Here is a 22,634-nt window from a genome sequence, read left to right on the forward strand (position 1 = left end):
ACTTCATTTTATCCACACCTCTTCCATCTTCCCAGAGTCCTTATCTTCCAGAATTATAGCTCCCTGCCCACACCCAAGCCTCATGGTCACGTTTTAGTGACATGGTTAATAAAAGAGTCTGCACAGATTCTAGGTATCCAGGTAATAAATCCTTTTTCTTTCTAAAACTCATAAAAAGTATTTCCTAAATTGTGATTTGTTTCTAATCCCTTCTGCATTGCATTCTAGCATAGAAAAAGAAGAGCTTTGTATTTTATTTCCCCCTGGTCTGTGTAGTTGTGAAGACCCAGTAGTCAAGAATAATACTTTTTAAAATCTTTTTCTTATCACTGAATATTGGACCTGGAAACCTGGGGAGACTGGATGTTGTACAGAATTGGAATTATCTTCAGGTCCCATTGACCTTCAGAATCTGCCAGTCTTGCCCATCTCCTGGGTAATTCCAGACATCAGTGATGTCTGGACTCCCTTCATGATTTGCCACTATTCTGAATGTCCTTGGTAATTCTCTGACTTCCTTAGACTCAGGCCCCAAAGTATTCCTGAACCCATAGCAGTATGTTTTTTTCACTATATATGACTGGATGCTTTTTGGAGTTGAGTGGACATAAGCTACATTGTGACTTCACATTTTAACAACTTGTAAATCATTTGTGAAGGAATAACCATCTATTTCAACATAGAGTATGTTATAGGTCACACTATTCTCACCCATCCCTGTACACTAATATAGTTATCTTTCTTGATGTTGTGATTCTTCATGCTCACAGAGCATCTCTTCTTCATCCTCATACCTCAAGTAAGAAGAATATCTTGTACATTGGAGGTAACCAGGCAATAAGGTTGAAATGATGGACAGTTCTAGAGAAAATCATGACTTTCCTAATTGATTTACCTGATAAAACTCATCTTACGATCCTCCCAAGTTTCCACCAGGATGGACATTTTCAAAACTATAGTCGTCCCATTGACTAAAATCACAATAGAAGAAGGGAGATCCTCAAACAAAAACAGACATCATGCCATGACCTGGAAGTACCCTTCTAATCATGCAGCCTCCATCTTCTCCCAGTGCCCCTTGTTCCCATACCACCACCCACACAATCATGCTTCTCTATATGTGCACCAGTCCTATGCACTAGCTAGGCAGAATTGAATACTGCTGCAAACTTCCATATCCACTGCTCTCTTCCCAAAATGCCCCTCTCTCCATCTGGCAAAAAATACAATCATCTTTGTAGAATCTACTCAAGTGTCTTTTCCTTTGTCAGACTTCCCCTGAACCATCAGTCAGGTTGTCTTTTCTTCCTATGAGTACTTACTTACTGCATACAAATATTAGTACTTCTTACCTCCTGTTATATTTTTCTGGTCACTTGTACAGTGACCAACTCTTCTCACTTGACACAGGACTGTCCACATTTTTAAACTAAAAATTCCACATCCCAGTTAAACTCCCTAGTTCAAGGCAAAGGACAGTCACATAACTTGTGTGTCTCCCCTACTGGAGTATAAGCCCCTTAGGGAAGGGGTTGTAGTATTACATCATGGGGTCCCTAGGATCTAGTACACTGATTAATTAGTGAATTTATATGTGACATTTAAAGGACACAAACCATTTAGGGTTGCAGACACCAAAGAAAGAAGAGTAATTCATCTTGTTTCTAACATCTTGAAATAGTATAGATAAGCCCATTCTATCTCTAAGTTTATAACTCACTGCTTCTATTCAGCTTAGAAATAAAATATTCAAAATAACTTTGAAAACAAGGACCACCTCCTGTACTTAGCAATAACATTTTAGAGAGATATTTTATGGAAGATGGAGTGGATAGGAAACAACATTACTATGCATGACTAATGACAAAATTGTTTTGAAATTGGGCTCATGTGCCTTGTAATTCGTGGGGGCCTGATGACATGATTGATAGTGCACTTGACCATATCTGCTGGAAGGAAAGTGTCAGTCAAGATTTCCATATAGTAAGTGAATAGAAATGGCTTAGTGATGAATCCCACTCATATGTAAGATACACAATGCAGGTCAATTTCTTAACTAAGTAACTTTGTATTACTCCTGAAAGAGGAAAGAAAGTTCATTTACATGAAAATATTCATTCTGGAAAGCTCAGCCTCCAGTGGATCAGGTAGACTCTGCTGTGAGTTCCAGGGCCAATACATGGACGCTCTTCTGTCAGTCATGATTCCACCTCCCCCATATTCAAAGTGGACACCTTGATGACTAGAAAGAGTAGGAGAAAGGAAACCATGAATGACTCAGCCATCGTATTCACATTCACAAAGCAAACTCAAATTCCTCCAGGTACAGGAAATAATGAATGAACATTTATAGAAAGAATATTATCAGTTAAGCATTAGAATTGGGAAAAAATTTTCAAGAGGCAGTATTCAATTATTCTGTTTTAAGAAAAATGCTCCAAGTAAAATAGATTCAATTTTTCCATTCATCCAAAGCTCATATTTTTAAATAACTTATATTTAAAACATTAAGCTTTAATCTAGTACTTTTAAATTTTAGCTACCTAAAGCACTATAAGGCATAGATTAGTATGTAAGCCCTATTTTATAATCCCTTTTTCCTGTTTTCTCTCCCCTGCCAGACTATATGCATGATTAATCCTGTCCCTCTGCCAACCTCTACTATAGTGCCTAGCAAAGAAAATTTGAGAAATCAATATTTGATGAATCATGAGAGTTAGCATTTATTGAGTACTTACACCCAAGCACTGTTCTTAAGTGGTTTACTCATATTAACTCATTTAATATTCACAGTAACTCTGTGAGGTTGGTGTTATTTTTATCCCAACTTTACAAATGAAAACTTCTGAAGCACAAAGGGCATAGACAATGTCCCAGGATCACACACCATGGATATGATGGGGCTTGGGTGTAAGCCTGAGAATTAGGACTACAGAAACCATGCTCTTAATTATTCTGTCCTTCCTTCTGTGATGAGTGTTGGCCCCAGAAGATTCTTGTAGGGTCATTATCCTTTTAGTTTCTGAAGCATGAGTCATTTTTATTCCATTTGAAAGAGTTTTTATTCTGTTTATCTGAACTTGAAAGAAAAGTCATGAATTCTTCTCAAGACTTTTATTAAAGTGAATAAAATAAAGATAAGGAGGGTGCAGTGCTTGTGTTTGGCTACTGGTACACCACAGCCCAGGAGTTCAGATGGGAGACAATAAAAATGCAGAAGTGGGGAATCAGAATTGGGGTCAGAGAAAGTCTAAGGAATTCAAAGCAATCAGGAAACTCACATTGAGTCCATTCTGAAAGCGCCAAACGGAGCAAGTTTGCAAAGAAGGGGTGACATACCAAGCTAAAACCAATCTTCCCAGTCCCAATGCAGAGAAGCTAGCTCCTGGATATTTCCACATTTAATCCCTAACAGAGTTTTTCCATTTGAGCACATTTCTGCCATCTTACAAGATATAAGCTGCTAATTATGAGCTCCTTGGTTCCAAAGATTTTATCACTAAAGCAGGATGACTTTTCCCCAATCATTGCAATATCTGGAAAGATTCTCAGTTTTGAAGGATTTCAAATGCAGAATGGTTATATCACATAAGCTGGCCCTAAGTTTCACATCCAGTTCAGCTGTCACAATGTATATTTTTTGGGAGAGTGAAACTGGAAAATAGTGCGATCTATCAACTTTCATGCATGCCTGACTCCATCTATGCATTTATTCAACAAATATTTTTTGAGAACTGACTACCTCATGCCTTGGAATAATTAGTGCACCCAACTTGATCTCTCTGGGAACATCTTACCTGTGATACAACCTGCACTAGAAAGCTACTCTATCCCCTTTTCTACATTTACCCAAAGATGCCATTCTAAATTGTCAACTGAAGTCAAGATGGAGGGATAGTGGCCAATGGGTAAAAAAGTGTCATTCATGACTATGCACTGAATGTTCCCATTCCAGAACTCCAGGGGAAGCAAACTGGGGCATGAACAGGCTGGAATCGGAGGGAACACTGGTGGCGAGGGTCAGGTAATGGTCAGCAGGCCTTTGCCATGCCTGCTGGCATGGTACAGCATGGAGGGATTTCCTCCTTATTCCTCCTTTCCATCTCCAGTGAATGAAGAGGAAAGAAAAGAGGATCCTGTCCTGGGGCTACCTTTAGCAGTATGTCATCTAATCAGCTACAGATATTTTCTTCACTCTGCATGTCTGAAACTTCTGATGGAGGAAGATCTTTTCTGGAGCAAAATAGCATTTCCTAGGACTTCTTGAGGCCACATACAGAGCAAGAGACTTCCACATAAATCTTACCAGAGAAGACACTCCTAATGCAATACCTCCTCACATTTTCTCAGTTTCTAATTTAGGAGACTGCAGTTCTAGCTGCCCATTAGAGTTACCTGAACTTTTTTTATTTTTTTAATGTTAATACCTATATTCCATTTTGAGATTATAAATTGATTGATTTTTAGGGTGGGTCCAAGCCATCTGGGGTTTTTTTAAAGCTCCTTGGGTACATTCAGAATTTCAAAGCACTGCCACATATGAATGTATCTTAAGTTTCCATCCCTTGGTGAGAGGAGGGAGTGAGGTTGCAGACAAGTGAATGTAAGTGCAAAGAGAGAAGGTGGTAGAATATCATCCTTGAATATCCCGATATCCCTTTGCTGTCCAACATGGAAGCATCTCATGTCATTGGTCTTCCCCTTCTGAAAGGTAAAATAGAATTGTTAAGCTATGCCTACTTCATAATATGGCTCTTACACCTTAGCTTTTAACATCGAAAGAGTTAAACTATAACAATAGACTGGATATAATTGAAGAGTAAAAATTCTTGGTAGAGTCCCAGGTTCTGTTTTGTACAGAAGCTAGATGAAATAGCTAGTACTTATCTCACAGAGCCTGAACAATGAGGAGATAATGGCATTTGTCTTTCACATCCCAAATCCTAGCTAAAAGAACTCGAAAATATTCAGTTTGTAAGTATAAGGAAGACAAGCTTTCTCTATTCAGCAACCATCACATTTCTTTGTGATAAGTCTTTTAGGACTTGGGAACATTTTAGGTTTTAAATGCATGACTTCATCTGTGGCAAAGTAAATGTTCTGTAGCCATTAGCATAGGGGTAACAAGTCATACCAAGCTTCCACTATTTGTGGGGCAGGAGGCATGCCAAACTAGTTTGTTGGTATTTTCATTCTCCATAAACTCTAGAAACTCACTTTGATAGTGAATGGAGTGTTTTCAACATAGTGACCATAAAGCAGGTGGCAAAACATTGATTTTTCTAAGGAAATAATTACATGCAGGTGGCAAGTTGGAGGAGCCCTATTGTATGTATAAATGCATCCCAGAGAGTTCTTATAATGTACTTTCTAAGGACAAAGTTATACATATGATAACAGTGACCTAGCAAAACAGAAATAGAACAGTTAGGAAATGAGAAAAACTGATACTTCAGTACATTTCAGAGTTACACCTTGACTTTTTGAAGTTATTGACATACCTTTGAAAACAAAAGCCTTAATCACATCGTTTAGTTATTTAATAAAACAAAATTGTCTTCTGTTATATTCGAGGGTTAGTATACAAAGAAGAATGACATGTGGATCCTGTACTTAGGAGTGTACAATCTAGGGAAAAAAATAAGCATAAAAACCAATCATCAAACACCATGATATGGATGGACTTACCCATGAAATTCATATTGTGAAATTATCATTTAGGATGCTGTATATTACCTCACAGAAACTTCTTTATTCAAGATTTGGAAAGAAATACCTCATAAGATGTAGGAACAGGAATACTAGGCCCTCAGAACAACTGGTTTGGGTTTACCTTAAGTATTCTGAATACTGTAACTGGTTTCTCTCTCTCTCTCTCATTAGGTTAGCAGTTTGAATACATAATTAACAACATAACCCTAGTAAACAAATAGGACCCTCTATTACCAATTTTGCCTACTACCTTCCACCTAGATTCAAATAACTTTACCCTAGTTTTGTTTACCTGTTATTGCTGTTCTTAAAATATTCCTTATATCCTCTTAATGATGAAAGATTTAAGAAAATAATTAAACTACAATAAGAGAGGACTATCAAGGTTTTATAAGAACCCAGAGGAAGAGCATCACAGAGACTGGGAATGTGGCTGGAGAAGTTAGGGAAGGAGTTAGGAATAAATAAGAAAGCTATCACAATAATAATGACAATAACAGCATTAGCACTTACAGTAATAAAGAATAACTATACTTTAAAAATAATGACAATATTTTACAGTCGTAGGGTTCTCCCTATGTATCTGTGCTTTGCAAACATTTCTCTTGCCCTCATGGCAACCCAATGAGGTAGATACTAATATTCCCATTTCACAGTTGAGGATTGTATGAGGCAACTTTCCATTACTGTACCAAAATACCAGAGATAATAAACTTAAAAAGAAGGTTTATTTTGTCTCAGAGTTTCTCATGTTTCAGTTCATGACCAGTTGGTCCCATTGCTTTGGGCCTTTGATAGCATAATACATCATGAGTAGAGAGCAAGGCAGAGGAAACCTGTTCACCTCACTGCTGAGAACTGAAAGAATGAGAGAGAAAGAAAAATGGACCATCATCCCACAGTCTCCTTCAAAATCATCCCACAGTCTGCCCAAAATGATCTAAAAGTTCCCGCTAGTCCCCATCTCTTCCACCACTTTCCAATAGCACCAAGCTGAGAACCAAGCCTTCAACATATGGTTTGTTAGGGCATAGCCAAAGTCCAAACTGTAGGAAGGATACAGAGTTTAGAAGTTTTCCCAAGATACCACTTTCAGCCCCACTCACTATCTTGCTTCAGGTGCTGCACCATTGATATTCTGAATCTCATGTGAAGGAGTTTTGATCAGGCTTGAAAACCTTATTTAAGTTTTGAAAGGTAAGAGTATTTTTAGGCAACTGCCTGCTGGAATAGCTCCAGGTATGTCCAAAGCAAAGGGCAGCTGGGCAAGGCAGGCCAAAGTGCAGCTACAGCAATACACAAAGGCAGAGCAAGGGATGGCTCATTTCTGGGCAACTGAATGATTTTAGAGGGTTTTACTAAGGAAGTTACCTGATAATGGAGAAAAACAAAGAGGCTTCAAACTCTGGCTATCCTGAAGCAGAGCGGTGCCTGCAGTGCTATGTAATGAGAGGGCTGTGGAGCTCACATGCCCTGGTCCACGGTACACCACAACCATGGGCCTCCTTGGTGCACAAGAGCAGGGCAGCAGTATCTTGCTTCCAGTGGGAAGTCAGTTTTCATTGACAGAGCTACCTTAAACCCCATACAGGTGAGTGATTAATGAAAAGCATTGTTATAAGCACCCCTTTCCTAAATTGCACCAAAGGCAATTAGAGCAAGATCCCAGTGCTTTTAAGGTCCCCCAATAAAACTTTCCTTGATGGTGGTGATGGTGGTGATTAAAATGCTGCTAGTGATGATTAGGATGATGACAATAGTGGTAACAGCTGCTGCTAATTATTGAGCCTGTCCACGTTCAAACCCCTGTGCTAATGTTCATTATTGTGCTTACCCCTCACTACCACCCCCAGAGGAAAACAATAGTATGCCCATATTACAGATTAAGTAACACCAAGACTCAGTGTTAATAACCTGCCCCATGTCACACAGGTAATGAAGTGGTAAAGCTGGAATGTGAATACAGGACTGATTGGCTGCCCCGACTGTGACAGACAGCTCTCCTGCCTGCCTCCCATAAAGAATGATATATTGCAGTCACATTGTGTTTCTGGCAACCACTTTTCTATCTTACCAGATACTATCTGATTTATAATAATAGAAAATTGATTGTTGAACTTTGGCTTCTCACATCTTCTCCTTTTTGATGTGTACTTGTAGATGACATGATGAATGGTTCGTAGGCATGCCTGTGCGTACACGTGCGGGTGACGTGTGCCCTTGCCCATGTGAAGTCATACACTGAAATGAGAAAGTGTATAGAAAAGAGACATAGACATGATGGTCAAATCCAGAATTTTCACTTACGAGGCATGTGATTGAGAATGTCATCCAACCTCTCTTATGTATCAGTCACATTGCCATCAATGATGTCCTGCAGGAATATTATATAAGGTAACTGGCTCAGAGTTAAATGCTTAGGAATTATCACTGCCTATTCTAACCCCTCTCTCCTCATCATGCTTTCACAGCTTAATCCTGTTTGTGCAAAGAACCAAAATCAATGTCCAAGCCAGCCCTCTCCCGGGTCATGTGTATCCCAGAGAAAGAGCATCACGGTCACCAGTACTAGGCAGGGTTGCCATTGGTTCCTATTCTATACCCAGATAAAGGACTCCAAATTTCAAACAGCTTGTTATACAGCAAGACATCATTTTCTGATACAAGCCCTCAGGTTAGCTGGGCCATTGTTGCTTCCAACCACTCTGTCATCTTCAAGTTTCCCATGTCCCCACACGTAGAATGTGAACACTCTACTTCTGATTTTCAGCACCAGTCACCTTTCAGAGATTCTATAACTTTCATGAGTATCCTTGGGAATCTCTCTCCTTTTTACAGTTAGTCCTTCAAGCCAGGTCTAACCATAAAAGTGTGGATTTGAGTTGCTGTACTATCAGTGAATTTACCTCACCTTTATCCAGTTAAGTATGGGGCACTTCACAAAGCTTAGAGAATATTCCTTTCTTCAACACTATTCAGTATTAACTTCATGTGTTAGTCATTTATTTAACGCATGGAGCTCATCTCAGAGTAGACCAGAAAGTCAGTGCACATTCCAGAGCTTTGGCTAAACAAGCATAATGTAAATATGATAACAAAAGAGCCATTGAGAACTCTGCACTTGTCACAGAAATGTGTATTGTGTACCACCAGCTCCATCAGAAGCCTGACTGCGTGCTGGGTGAGGCCCTTGACTGTGATCAGATAAGATGTCCCTTAATCACCTGCTCTCTGTAGTTGGCCACAGGTGTATGTTCTCTGAAATGACTTTGCCCCACTGTTATCCTAATTTGAAATTTTCTTTTTTAGCCACATAAATAGAAGAACACAGTTTGAAAATCCTGTCCTGGAAGCAAAAAGGAAGCTACAGCAGCATAACATGCCCCACACAGAACTTGGAACGAAGCCCCTGCAGGCCCCAGGTTTCCGAGGTACTGTACCATGTCAGCATGTGGTGTTGCAAAGGAAAAGTGATCTGACAAACTGTCTGCACTTGCAGATTTGCCTGTAGCTTGGGTCATTGCTAATAATTGATTTGCTTTCTTCAGATCCTTCTATTAGCTTTAGCTGGGTGTTTGCATTATTTCTAAACTAATGCATTTAACAACCACAGATTAAGTTAAAGCCTCAGGCAATACCTTATAGGAGTTTACAGCGTGTTGCCAGGTGGAGATTAATGGGTTTTGACAGTGCTTCTATAAACTGCAGTGATTCATAGACTCAAGTTTGTCTTCTGAAGACTAAGCATAAGAATGAGGCTTGTTCTCCTTTGTGACAGTAGCCAGCTCCTCATCGACATTACCTAGGCCCAAATCCATCCAATTCCGCCCTGCCCCGGAGAGGTCGCGCAGCGTCAATGATTTGTCTTACTATCACCGTGACCACACAGGGAGACCACGGCCCTTCGGTATGTCTCAGGGCAGCTTGCAGGCCTGTACCTGAGAGCCACGTAGTAGTATGAGTCGCTGCACAAACGATCACATTTTATGGGCTTCTACTCATTAAAAAAAAAAAGTCACAAAGATGCTTTGGACTCAGGAGTCTAGAATTGCCTGCTGTTCACACCGAGTGTTCACACCCAGTGTTCACACTGAGCACTGCAGCACAGTGAAATGAATGTAAAGGTCCTCTCAGGAGTGTTCCTCCACTTGAAAGCATTGCTTTGGTACACATAGGTGAGAAGATTGTATGTGGTTTTTTTTTGTTTGTTTGTTTGTTTGTTTTTCATTTATGTTTTAAAGAAACTCTGCTTTCAATAAAGATATATCTGATATGTAAGTGGACAGAGAGATAAAGTAAAACTCCAATATAATGACTCACCATTTTACTTTGTTTATTGTATATTGCCCAAACAGTAGCAACAAAAGTATCATACAAAATAGTTACTGAGTTACCACATACAGTTTGGCTATTAGGAATAGCAAATCATATCAACCAAATGTAACAACTAAAAAAGTATCATAAAATACTTAGGTGAGATTTAAAGGAGATGCCTAATTCTGTCTCAGTATGACTGTTATTTTCAAAGCATTTAATATGCTTAGAAATATATTTATTACAGATGGTAGCCAGAAAAGCCTATTATATAACAAATTAGTGGGCAAACTAAATGAGAAGACTCAAGTTCTGTTCAGATTATGTAGGCCCATGATTTGGATGTGTGAACATTTTGTTACAAAATGTGTTACCTTTACATTCATAATTCTATCTAGAAGCATCAGCTTGCCTTTTTTCTCACATTTTTTGGATGTACTAAACATGTTCAGGTCAGCATAAATTTACTTATCTGATTACAGAATTTCACCGTATAGGGGTATAAGCAGAAATTAATTCAGTCCCACATCCAGGTACTCTTTCTAAGCAATTTGGACCTTTCAATATGTGTTCACATTCTACTGCTTCTCTATATCTGCACATGCTTAAATGCTGTGCCATTAGTCTCTTTAATATAACAACAAAGTCCATTTTTGTTTTGTACCTTTCTCTCTCTTCAAGGTTCTGTGAAGGACTGGCCACTCACATACCTCCTACCTGGGATCTTTCATAACTATAAGAGGAACATATCCAGATGTGTCTGGATGATTTGGGCTCTCTGTCCTCTATCTGAAGGCTCAGGAAGCCTGTTGATAGAGCCCTTTCAAAATATAAGAAAGCTAACTTAATGAATAGAAATGTTGACTTAATAAAAAGTCACTTTCCAAACCAAACAGCCTTTGCATTTTCCCTGGATGCTTGGGACTGCTCTGCATTTGTAGAAAGTTCTAGCAGTCTTGCTCCTTTTGCAGCCACCACTTGTTTGCATTACTGTGTAAGACCCTCACTCACTTCCACCCCTGGGATTGCTGCTCGTTGGCTGGCTTTCTGTTGTCTGAGAACTTGCCTTAAACATGCTTTTTCTTTTTTAACTTACATTGGCCAATGTAGAAAAACCACTCTTCACCCGGGATGCATCCCAGTTGAAGGGAACATTCCTGAGCACCACCCTAAAAAAGAGCAACATGGGTTTTGGATTTACCATCATTGGTGGAGATGAGCCTGATGAGTTTCTGCAGGTGAAAAGCGTGATTCCAGATGGACCTGCAGCACAGGATGGAAAGATGGAAACAGGTGAGTTTCTTAGCGCTTGAGAAATTGGTTTTACAACATCTTTTTTTTTTTTTTTTTTTTTTTGGAGGCAATTATATGATGCTACGTTTGTGTTTTTAATTCAAAAGTCAAAGGAAACTTCACTTTAGAAAAAACCCAAGTTTTATTTTTTCTAAATTTAACATTATCAAGAGGAAGTAATTAAGAAACAACTTTGTATATCATTTTTGTCTTATTTTTTCACACTGCCACTCTGTTTGTTAGATTCAATGGACTCTTAAGATTTATACTTTTCTAATTCATCTCCAGAGCTCCTTCTTTGGGATGTGATTAACACTTCACATTTTCCTAACTTATGTTCAGCCACCCATATTTTTAAATCTATATTAATCTTGCAATATTCTTTGTCTAAATTGCCCAGGTTAGATATTTAAATATGCATGCCCATCTGATAGAGAAAAAAAATTAAATGGCATTAGTCTTTATATGTCCCCATACAATTTTCTAGTATATGGGTTTTTTCCTAGTCCTTACAAATTAATTTTCATATACAATTACTTAGATGTCTATCTATCTCTAAATTGAAATTAATTTCACATGGAAATATAGAAGAAAATTGTTAAGGGAATGAAAATATAAAATATGAAAAGTGCACAGAGTAAAGGAAAAAGTAATGAACTAGGTCTGATTTCACAGTCTGATTTTAAATTCTCCTACCTGGCCCATGACTTTGAATGAGTTCCATAACTTATGAATATTAATTTCTTTATCTAGAAAAAAATGAAGAAATTAAATTTGATCTTGTGTATTTAAAATGCCAGTTCAAGAGTTTTATAGTGTAACTTCTTAAACCTTAGAATATTATGCAGTAATTATATCTCCAAAGAAATATAATCCATCACCATATTTACACTTTTCACTATGTTGATTTAATTTTTGGTATCATCTTTCTAAAGTCTCTGGATCCTATTACATATAAAAATTAAAGACTCACTCTGGGTGTAGAGATGGCAATGTTGTGACCTTTATGAGTTGTTCCTCCATGAGCTTCAAAGGGGTTTGTCTGTGGAGAAACATAAAATCAAGGTCTTCCTCTGACACTTTTTATTTTAAAAATTACCAATACTGTCTTATCATTTATTAGTTTCTGTATAAATAACTTTTTTCAAGATGCCCTGTGAGTGTATTTGGTACTGCTGCTCACTAGTGAGTAAAAATGCATATAATAGATGACTGATCTCCTTTAAAATGGAGATGAAATTTCAAAGACAGTTGTGACATGGACCTGGCTCTCAAGGAGTTTACATCTTTGGGGGGTGGGCATCAGGCGCAGGAGCAAGCAATCGTGACACAATGATGAGTCTATCATGCCATTCTGTTGGCACAAAATCAGAAGTCAGGGAGCAAGCATCAGACATTTTTAAAAAGGAAAGTGTGTTGCTAACTATATAATTGCATTAGACTTTTATGGTGATGGAAATTCCCTCATTGGACAAGAGTTAATGAAACAAAATGTAATTCTTCCTAAATATTCCAAAATATTTCATGTTTACTTCTAATAGTGTGATTATTTAAAAACAAAGCTAAACACACTTTTGTGACATTCCACAAGTTAAAATAGAGAGAATGGCTCTGCAGTTCAGCAAATATTTAGTGATCATCTGTATAAGCCAAATGTTCTGCTAATTAATGGGGATGCAAAACCAAAGAGACAACTGTATCTGTCCTCAAGAAGTTCACAGTGTAGAAATATGAGTGATATCTTAATGAATATTTATATCAATGCAACAATAAAAATAAGTACTTAAGTACAGAAATAGAACAGAGGAAAGGAGGGACAGCTTTGTGGGGAGATGCTTAGAGAAATCCTCATAGAGGAGATGGTGCCTGACAGTTCTGAATGAGGACTAGACATCTACTGGGTGGACAAGCAAAGAAGACTGTCAAAAGAGGCAACAGCATGTGCAGAAGCACAGAGGTGGGAAGACCCAGGAAAAGGTTTATATGCCATCACAGTACATATTAATAAGTCATCTTCAACATGTGTTTATGGTGACATATCTAGTAAAATAATAATCACAAGAGGTAATAGTTAACTGCTTAGACTTGCAACAATCATCAAAGAATGGTAAATAGTTATATATTCAAATAAAAATATAAATGCACATATACCTATATCTAAAACCATTATCATATGCATTTTCAACTAGTTAGACATAAAGATTTTACTCTATGACTGATGTCTTATGTATTTGTGTATCTCTAGAAACTAAAATAGCACTAGGCAAACAGTGGGTACTCATGAGTTCTCAGATGGATGAATATTCTTAAAAATGAAGAAGTGAAAATTGAAAATTGAATGGACTGATTCTGAGGTTCTTTTTTTTTTTTTCCCAGACCGGGGTTTGAACTCAGGGGTACTTAACCTGATGTCCTCTTTCATAACACAGCCTAGTTTTTGATACCTAGATAAGGTAGCCTAGCACTGAGGCGAAAACAAACCTCCTTTCCAGTTTCTGGATGAAATTTAAAAGAAGATATATATGTTAAGGACAAAATCATTTTTCTTTTTTGTAGTGACTTCATATAAAAAATAAACTTCAAGAATTAACAAAATAATAGAAACTACAGATAGATAAAAAGATAAATCATTGAATCATTGATATTTGAAAACTGAGTAGTCTCATTTGATATTGAAATATGCATGAAAATATTTCAATTAAGTTTCCTAGCTTTAGGTGGTCTTTAATTTAGGGAAAGAGATGTCAATAGTTTGTTGGGACACAAAGAAAAATCTCCTGTACTGAAAAGTTGACTGAGGATCCTACACAGGAGAAACAGAAAGGCTGGGGAATTCTTTGTCTCTTAGTCAGCACTGACTCTTGGGAAAGAGTAGAGTGCAAGAGAAAGAAGGGCAGTGTGCTTCTGGCTGCTTTTTGACAGCTAATTGAGCCAATTCCCACTGGTACTACAATATTCCAGAAGAAGTTTGCTCAGATGAAATTAACATGAAGCCCAGAAACCATCTAACTTCTGATTTTTAAGTATTCTACACATTCAAGTGATCAGGCACCAGAGACCTGTTAACATTCTTTAAAGTATTTTAAAAATCAAGTTTGATTTAACTTGACTTGCATAGAAGCCAGAATCCGAAAGATATTTATATAACATCCTTCAGCCTGAAAAGCATTCCTTGCTGCATGTTTCCTGTTTTACCCCAGGCTAAGTTCTGAATCAAGGTTTGTGGTTGTCAACACATGTAGAGAGGAAAGCTGACCTATCCGTAAGGTTGTCCCAAAGAGGGGGGTAGAATTGCAAAGTCACTTACAATCTGTTAGTTTTTATTTGCCCTTTAAAAATATTTACCCATTATATTAATAAGATCACAGCAAGTATCCTTAAAGTTAAACATGGTGGCACGCGCCAGCCTCTGGCATTTCTTCATTTGAGCAGATCACTGTTGCTGCTTTTGTGCTGATTGCTACTTTAATGTCTTTGTTTGTAAGAGTCAGGGTCCAAGTCTGACTTTGTCAGAACCAGTTGGAAGGTTTTTAAAAATGCAAATTCCTGTGCCCCTAGACATGCAGATTCTAAATTTCAGGAAATGGTGCTTGGGAATGTGCACTGATATACTTTTTAAATTGTTAAAGTTAGACACGCACATGGTTAAAAAAAACTAGCATCAAAATATTTGTGCTGCATAAAACATTGCCTGCCCTGCCCCTTCCCACCTTCCAGCTGCATATCCTAGATGCAGTCAGTTGGTACTCTAGTAGGTGTTTCTCTTGATGGCTACCTTCACACTTCTAATTAATGCACTTACATATCTTAACAGTTTAGACATGACTTGTATTTACTTCTTTTTAGAAAGAAATAGAGCTTTAGTTCCTATATACCCTGTCTACTCTCCCACATCCTCTCAATAGTTTTACAACTAATTTGAGTAAAACTTATACAGATTTTGAATTATTATAACTGTACATTTGTTCATTGAACCTAATAATAAATCATAAATACATAGTTTCCCTTAAATACCATTTGAGTTTCACTTTGTCTTTTAATTGTTTTACTGCAATATCTTTCTTAAAATGGTCCTATGGCTGTGTATAATGGTGCATGCCTGTAATCCCAGCAGCTTGGGAGGCTGAGGCAGGAGGATCACAAGTTCACACCCAGCCTCAGCAAAAGTGATGCACTAAGCAACTCAGGGAGACTGTGTCTCTAAATTTAAGAAAATACAAAATAGGCTAGGGATGTAACTCTGGGGTCAAGTGCCCCTGAGTTCAATCCCTGGTACCAAAAATAAATAAATAGATAAATAAATAAAATAAAAACAATCCTATGGTTTTCTCCCAAAAGTACCATCATAATGAATGTTCTAGAGGGTCTCTTAATATGCAATATTAAGAATGGCAGTCCACTCTTCTCCATAGCCATGTCCTCTTGTGTGTCCTCATGGCTCTAAAGCACCATGCCCATATCTTATTATCCTCAATTGTCCCTATTTAAAAGTAAAACACTGAAAAGTCACTTGAAATCCTGTATTTGTAGCAGTCTTCGAAGACTGGTCAAATTTACTTAGGATTATGAGGCAGGAACAGAATGTGAATGTCTAGCTTGTTCTCTGGGGCTTTTGACTTGCATTTTGGGGGACAACCTTATTCTCTGATTTAGGGTATTTGGGGAGAGTTCTCCAAGTGGGTGTGTGGCAGAGCAAAGCTTCTATAGACTCATATCAGATGTTTCCTGATCCCTATTCTTTCTGAGGTTTTGTGGAGCAAACTGAGAGTCCATCTTGTCCTTGTTACTGTCCCTTCCAAGAACATACTAGAATAAGAATCAGCAAACTCTTTCTATAAAGGGCCATATAATAAATACTTTAGACTTTTTAGGCCAGGGGCTTCTGTCACAACTCGACTCCACCCTCATGAAAGGAGCCCTAGACACATGTGAACAAGCAGGTATGTTCATTTATTCATTTATATGCTGTTCCAATAAATATTTATTTATAATTATAGGCAGCATCAGGTTTTAGCAACTCATGTTCTAGAGTATACCTTCCAAAGTCTGATACATCATCTATCATGCCTTTATTGACATTCTCTATTCTTCAATTTTCTTGTTGTTTTGTCTTTTATGGCCCTCTTAGATAATAGCTTCTCTCAGGTTCCCTTTACTGCTGTGGGTTATTCATTTCTTTGTTAAACAGACTAGCTGTGTATGTTCAGTCTGTTGTCTTGAAGTAGAAGTCTTAGAATCTGCAGTATATACCCACTGAGGTATGAAGACCACTACAGGTAATGATAGCTAAAAGATTCTTTTCCCATCTACTTTCCAGTTTAGCAAATATCTCCATCCTATCCTCACCATCTCTCAATACAGCTTCTGCTCAGAATTGCTTTAAAGGGGTATTTATGTATATTTTTGGCACTAACTTTTGGCATAGAGTCTGTGGTCATCTGCCCAATACAAAAAAGCAGACGAATCCTTACATTTACCTCTCTTATCAGCCACATAAACTGACTTCTAGAAATTAGCCCAGGACAATGAACTATGAGCAACTTTTCACTCTTTGGGGCCTTCAATACTGTTTGGGGATACTTGTTTCAAGATTGCATTCTCAGGAATCTTAGTTACCCTTTGCTCCTGGAGAAGAGTGGGGACTAAGTAGAGGCCATGGTGCTGTGCACATTCCTGATAGCCCTGCTCTCAGAGGGGCAGTTACACTCCTCTCCACCCCTGTGCTCCCCATCCCTGTGCCTCTCTCCACTCCAGGGACCCCAGCAGCTGTGCTTCGCTCCTTAGCAATTTAATAAAATTCCATGGTGGTTAATTGAACATTCAGGAGAAAACATTATGAGAAAATCTAAGAAGTTATTTGAAAAGGTTTTCATTATCTTCCCACCACCTCCTAATATCCATAACAGGCTCACTTTTCAGTTTTGAGCAGACACTGCTGTAGTCTCTTCTGGTCATTGCCCCCTTACCTACTGGCCACCTTATAAAGATCAATCAACCAGTTTTGTACCACTGCTCACCTCTATGATGAAGTGCTCACATTTAGGTACTGTAAACCATTCCGGCGTTTTTTTATCAATTGCAAGAAGCAAATGAACTAATCAGAGAAATATAATGTGTTTACTCTTTTGAAGCACCCACTATTCTTTTTTTGGCTACATAGCAAATCAGGCCAAATCTCACTGATTTTAAGGAACAATCTATCATTTGTTTATAATGCTGCAATCTCACGTGGGATCAGGTGGGTCACACTCTTCTAGGAGGCTCTCTGCAGGACTCACACAGCTGTAGTCCTGTGGAAGCCCTCCGAGGGCTGGGATGTGCTAGTGGTTTTATTCCCATGTTGATGCTTCAGCAGGGATGGTTGCAACACCCAGATCTGACCAGGCATCTCTTTCCACATGGTCTCAACTTCTAGGTGGTTTGCTCATTCTGCATGGTAGCTGAGGGTTCCAGGAGCGCAAAAAGGGAGAGCTGTCAATCCTCTGAGACCTTGAGCTGTACACCATGACTTTGACCTCCTTCCGTTAATCAGAAAAAGACTTAAGTCAGCCCAAGTTCAAGAGGAAGGGAACCAAGCATTACTCAATGATGGAAAAATGGCCAAAAAAAATTAGTAATCTTTTATCTATCACAGTATCACAGTATCTTCTTATGATGTCTTGGTTTCTGATTTTTTTTTCCAGTTTATTCAAATTTCCCTGAGAAAATTACCTCTTGCTCTCAGGGGGCTCTCACTGCCCTCACAGTGTTGCTGGCACAGAAATATTGATAATGTTTTCCCTTCCCATTCTCTGTAGAACTAATGACAAATAATAGTGAATCAAAATTCCATATCCAGAGATTATGAGCAGTGAAATCACCAGATCTTTAACTTTATCTTTCCAATAAAATTAAAGGAGGTGGTTGTAACAATTCAATTTTAAAAAAAAATTAATCTTGCAAAATAGTCAAACTCAGATCTATGTTAGATAACATTTTTTAAAACAAATGCTCTGATATAATAATATTCTTTTTGCCTCTTTAGAGATTTATGAATGTTAGGTGTTACAAAACCAGTTCAGTTTCTATAAAAGCAAGAAAACAGAATTGAATTTCCAGCCAGCCGAACTATACTAATATCTCCAGTGGAGAAGAAATAAACTGTGCTTGTTTAACCTGTCAATATATTTACTCTTGATTCTTTCCAAGCATACCTAACCTTCAAAACCCCACTTCATTTTGTTCGAATACTTAGTATCTCCACCAAAGTGATGTTTCTTCCAGATCAATAACTGGACATTTCACAGTGAGGGCGAGAATCACACTGAATGCTTTCTATCCACTGTCCACCTTTTAGGATGACATATAAGTGATACACAGGTCACAATTGACAAAGTGCTTGATTTTTAGCTACAAAACAAACCACTTGAGAGGATTTTAAAAATTGTTTTGTTGTACCAATTCTTAAATCATGTTATGCTTCATCAATAACTCATTTAGCTTTAAAAAGAGACCCTTGTGATCCAAATGCTATAATGATTCCTGTTTTCTGCTTATTTCTATCTTTTGTCCTTCTTCTTTTTGCCCTGTACAGTGTTCTTTATGCCCTCTTCATTTAAAATCACATTCTGGATAAAAGGTCACTTGAGAAGGGACAACTATACAAGTCATATTCTAGTTCTCATCTCTGCACTAGGATAAAAATGTTACCATTTTAACACAGATAAAGTGAAGTCTACTACTTTAAAGCTTTTTTTCCCCTAATATTGGTATCTTTGGGGATAAGATATGTGATTAAGTAATGATATTCATGATCATTTTCAAGCTATTAAATATGGAAGACAATGTACTTTTATTACCATTATTTTAAAGTTATTCTACACAAAAGCTTTTCATTAATTTATAGTTCAGATTCCCTGGCTCTCCTAGCAGCTAAAACAGGAAGTAGGTAGGACCTTGACTTATTCTAAGAGCACAACTCAAAATGATGCTAGACATTATCACACCAGGGATATTAGATTAAAGTATTCTTACTAGGTATAAAATTGGCATTTTAAAAATCTGAAAGCTTGTTATTTAAATGTAATGGCAATGGCTTGGAGATTATGGGGTTAACATGAAAGAGGTACTGACTGAGGTATACTAGTGAAAGGTGTTCAGTTTATGATAGACATATTTGTAGCAAAGGTATTATCTAAATGCATTTAAGAACTTTCCTCATTTTATCTTATTTGGGGGGAAGGGTACCAGAGATTGAACCCAGGGGTGCATCCCCACTGAGCCACATCCCCAGACATTTTTATTTTTTTATTTTGAGATACAGTCTTACTAAATTGCTTAGGGCCTCACTAAATTGCTGAGGCTGGCTTTGAACTTGCAATTGCCCAGCCTCAGCCTCCCAAATCACTAGGATTACAGAACACCATGCCCAGCTCATTTTAATTTTTTTAAAATCTGGGTCCAAAATCACCAATTCACTTGCTTATAAATAAACCAAAACGACACAGATGGGTGCAAAGATTTCCCAGATTCCACTGTCTACATTGCCATATGCATTCTTCTAAATAGTATCAATTTCATTCAGGTCCTGCTACTCTCATCTTCTTACCTAATGGAACTGAGCCTTTAGTTTACCAGGACAAGATCTGCTTTTTGTGGAAGTCGCTTATTTGTACCTGCCCCTCCCTAGCTGAACTATGAGCTTTGTTTTCACCCTTCTCTGGAGAATAAGCTCTCTAAGGAAGAGACCACTGTGTGACTTGATCACTAAAATCCCCATGGCTCAGGTGGTTACCTGATACGTGAAAAATGTCCAATTTGTTGATTGAACAAATCAATGAATCTGTGCAGCACTGATTTTCTGACATGGATTATAACAGAGTCCTAAGATATACTGTAGGAGTCATAGATTATTGTTTATGTCCCCCCTAAAATATTAAGACTTTTCTTAGTCTAGTTTAACAAAACATATCTTCAGATGATTTATGGCATATAAAATACTTATTAGAAAGGCTGTAGCACATAGAATCTCTTGAAAATGGTAGCTACCATTAACATATATAAGACTGTCTTCCAAAAAATTGAAGAAAGCTCTAGTATTCTGGGAGTGATATGTGAAAGGATCTATGAACGCCTTAGGAATTTCACCCTGTGGATTCTAGAAATGAAATGGTTCTGCACTGAACATTTAAAGATAAACCTTGCTTCTTTAAATTATTTTAGATTTAAAGGAGGCATTGGAAAAAATTTTATTACTGTGGTTAATGTATTGGCAACCTTTATCCCATCAGCAGCTGAAATAGGGACATACTACCTCTTTTGTGTGCAAGTACTTTGACAGTTGGGTTGAGTGTCATTTAGGTGTTTCAAAGGATTCTAATTCCTTTTTGCTAGATATATTTTATAGAACTCAAAACCTAATATTCATTTATTCATTACAGGCTTTCATTTTTAAAATGATAACTCACTCCAAAAAAGAAGTCCGGCTTGATTCATAACAAATAAAAAGTCGAAAGAGAGTAAGATAGTTAGAGAACACATGAGGCAAGGTAAACATTTCCGTTAAGAGAAATAATATTTCCTGAGTTAAAAATCTATATCGGATGTTGGCCCATACTCTTACAGATGTTCACAATGGGATGTTAGTACCCAATGAATAGCGTGATTGTACAAATGGGAACACATAAATGTCATCATCCACAGACATGGGCAGTGTGAATGAGAAGAGGAAAGAAATGTCTTTCATTTTTCAGCTAAGTTTTAGATCTTAGTTCATAATTATAAATCTCAGCATTCTAAATGAAGAGACTTCACTGAAGTCAATAGGAGATAAATTACCATGCAGACCTTTGTTTATAAGTGTAATTCTGCTGGTTTTTGCAAGCTGCCAGGGAAATTAGAGATGGAGTAGGCCGGAGTCTGCAAATATCCAAACTGCTGCAGCTGCAGAAACATTATTCCTGTATCCAATGTAATTAATGTGCTGCTCACATGCTTCAGCTGAGGATTTGCATGAACCGACAAGAGCACACACGGTAAATCTTAAGTGTCATCATCTAATTCACCACTTTGTTGGAAAATCCAACTCTGTGAGGTAGATTCTGCATGTCTTCCTGGTGCGAACTCTTGCCAGAAAGAAAAAAAAAAAAAAAATCCACCATGTATATTGACTCAAGTTGGAACTCGGCTTTGTGAAGCCCAGGTTGACAACCTGGAACTGTCTTTACTATATCATCACCTTCACACCCTTCTCTCCTTATTTTAGAGTATTGAGTCCCAACATGATTGCTTCTCTTCTGTTGTTTGCCTTTCCTGTTTTCTCATCTGACTAGAGGGAGGGAAAGGAAAAAGAATGCTAGATATATTTATCCTGTGTCCTCATGAGAGAAGGAACATACTTGGCAGGAAAAAAAAATGACTTAGATTGCCACATCTCTAAATTTAATACGAAGTACTTAACATACCTTTAAGTGTGATGATAAGCAAACTCTGTAGCAACACTGGCATTTTTCAAAGGAATCTCTCATGGATGTGTATAAGATTGTGATGTTAGATTAGTACATAAAGTCTCTCAAGTGTTAAAGTGATGAGGTTAAACATGTGTGTGAGTTGGAGCTGGAAACAGCAGCAGAAACACAAACATCCACCCTGCATACAGTGAACACTCCTGAAAAACAAGATGCCAGGATTTTTTGGTCACTGACATTTGCCTACAGGATACATCAGTGGTAAGAGTGTCATCTCGGAATTTACACAGTAGAACCTCAAATACAAAGTAGATATGGAATTGTTTTCAGTCTTTTTCATCAAGGCTTGAGTCCTTGAGAGTTTTTTTTTTTTTTTTTAAACAAAATGCAAAGGTCATTTTTCCTTTTGGGGGAGGGAAATAACCACCTGCCATTTTCTGGAGAAAAGGTGACATTTTTCTATGAAAAGGAGACATTTTGCCCAGAGGCAAGTGGAAGCAGTTTCTGGGATTGCCTGACAGGGAGTTTACATAAGAGCAGAACAAGATGCTGTGCCTTTGGCAGAAATGACATTTCCCTCCCTATTCATAGTTGCGAATTCTAGAAAATACAAAACTAATTTTTCATGGTAATTCTCCCAATCTCTTATTAATGCATAAGGCAGCATCATTAATTAGTGTTAGGAATACATCCCTTGCTGAGACAGAGGTTATAAAAAACTTGGGCTCTTATCCCTGCATCAGCCGTCCAGGGCTTGCATCTGAGTTCCATCACTGCCTAATCTTGTTCTGCTTCACAATCCACCTAACATCTCACTGTACAGCCCCAGTATTTCCATCTACTAGTAACTGTTCAAAATAGACAAATCCA

General features: G+C 37.8%; 1 protein-coding gene across 9 annotated transcripts in view; it reads left to right on the plus strand.

Moving 5' to 3' along the window:
• MAGI2 (membrane associated guanylate kinase, WW and PDZ domain containing 2) overlaps positions 1–22,634 on the plus strand; it is a 1,317,383-nt gene that overhangs the window by 1,029,014 nt on the left and 265,735 nt on the right. For all 9 annotated transcript variants that reach the window (XM_079150214.1, XM_079150216.1, XM_079150215.1 and 6 more), the window contains 2 exons: positions 9,022–9,143; positions 11,137–11,319. In XM_079150214.1, coding sequence (XP_079006340.1) covers positions 9,022–9,143; positions 11,137–11,319 — 305 coding nt within the window. The remainder of the gene's footprint in view (positions 1–9,021; positions 9,144–11,136; positions 11,320–22,634) is intronic.

This window comes from Sciurus vulgaris (genome assembly GCF_902686455.1).
Source record: "Sciurus vulgaris genome assembly, chromosome: 8".
Lineage (NCBI taxonomy): Eukaryota > Metazoa > Chordata > Mammalia > Rodentia > Sciuridae > Sciurus > Sciurus vulgaris.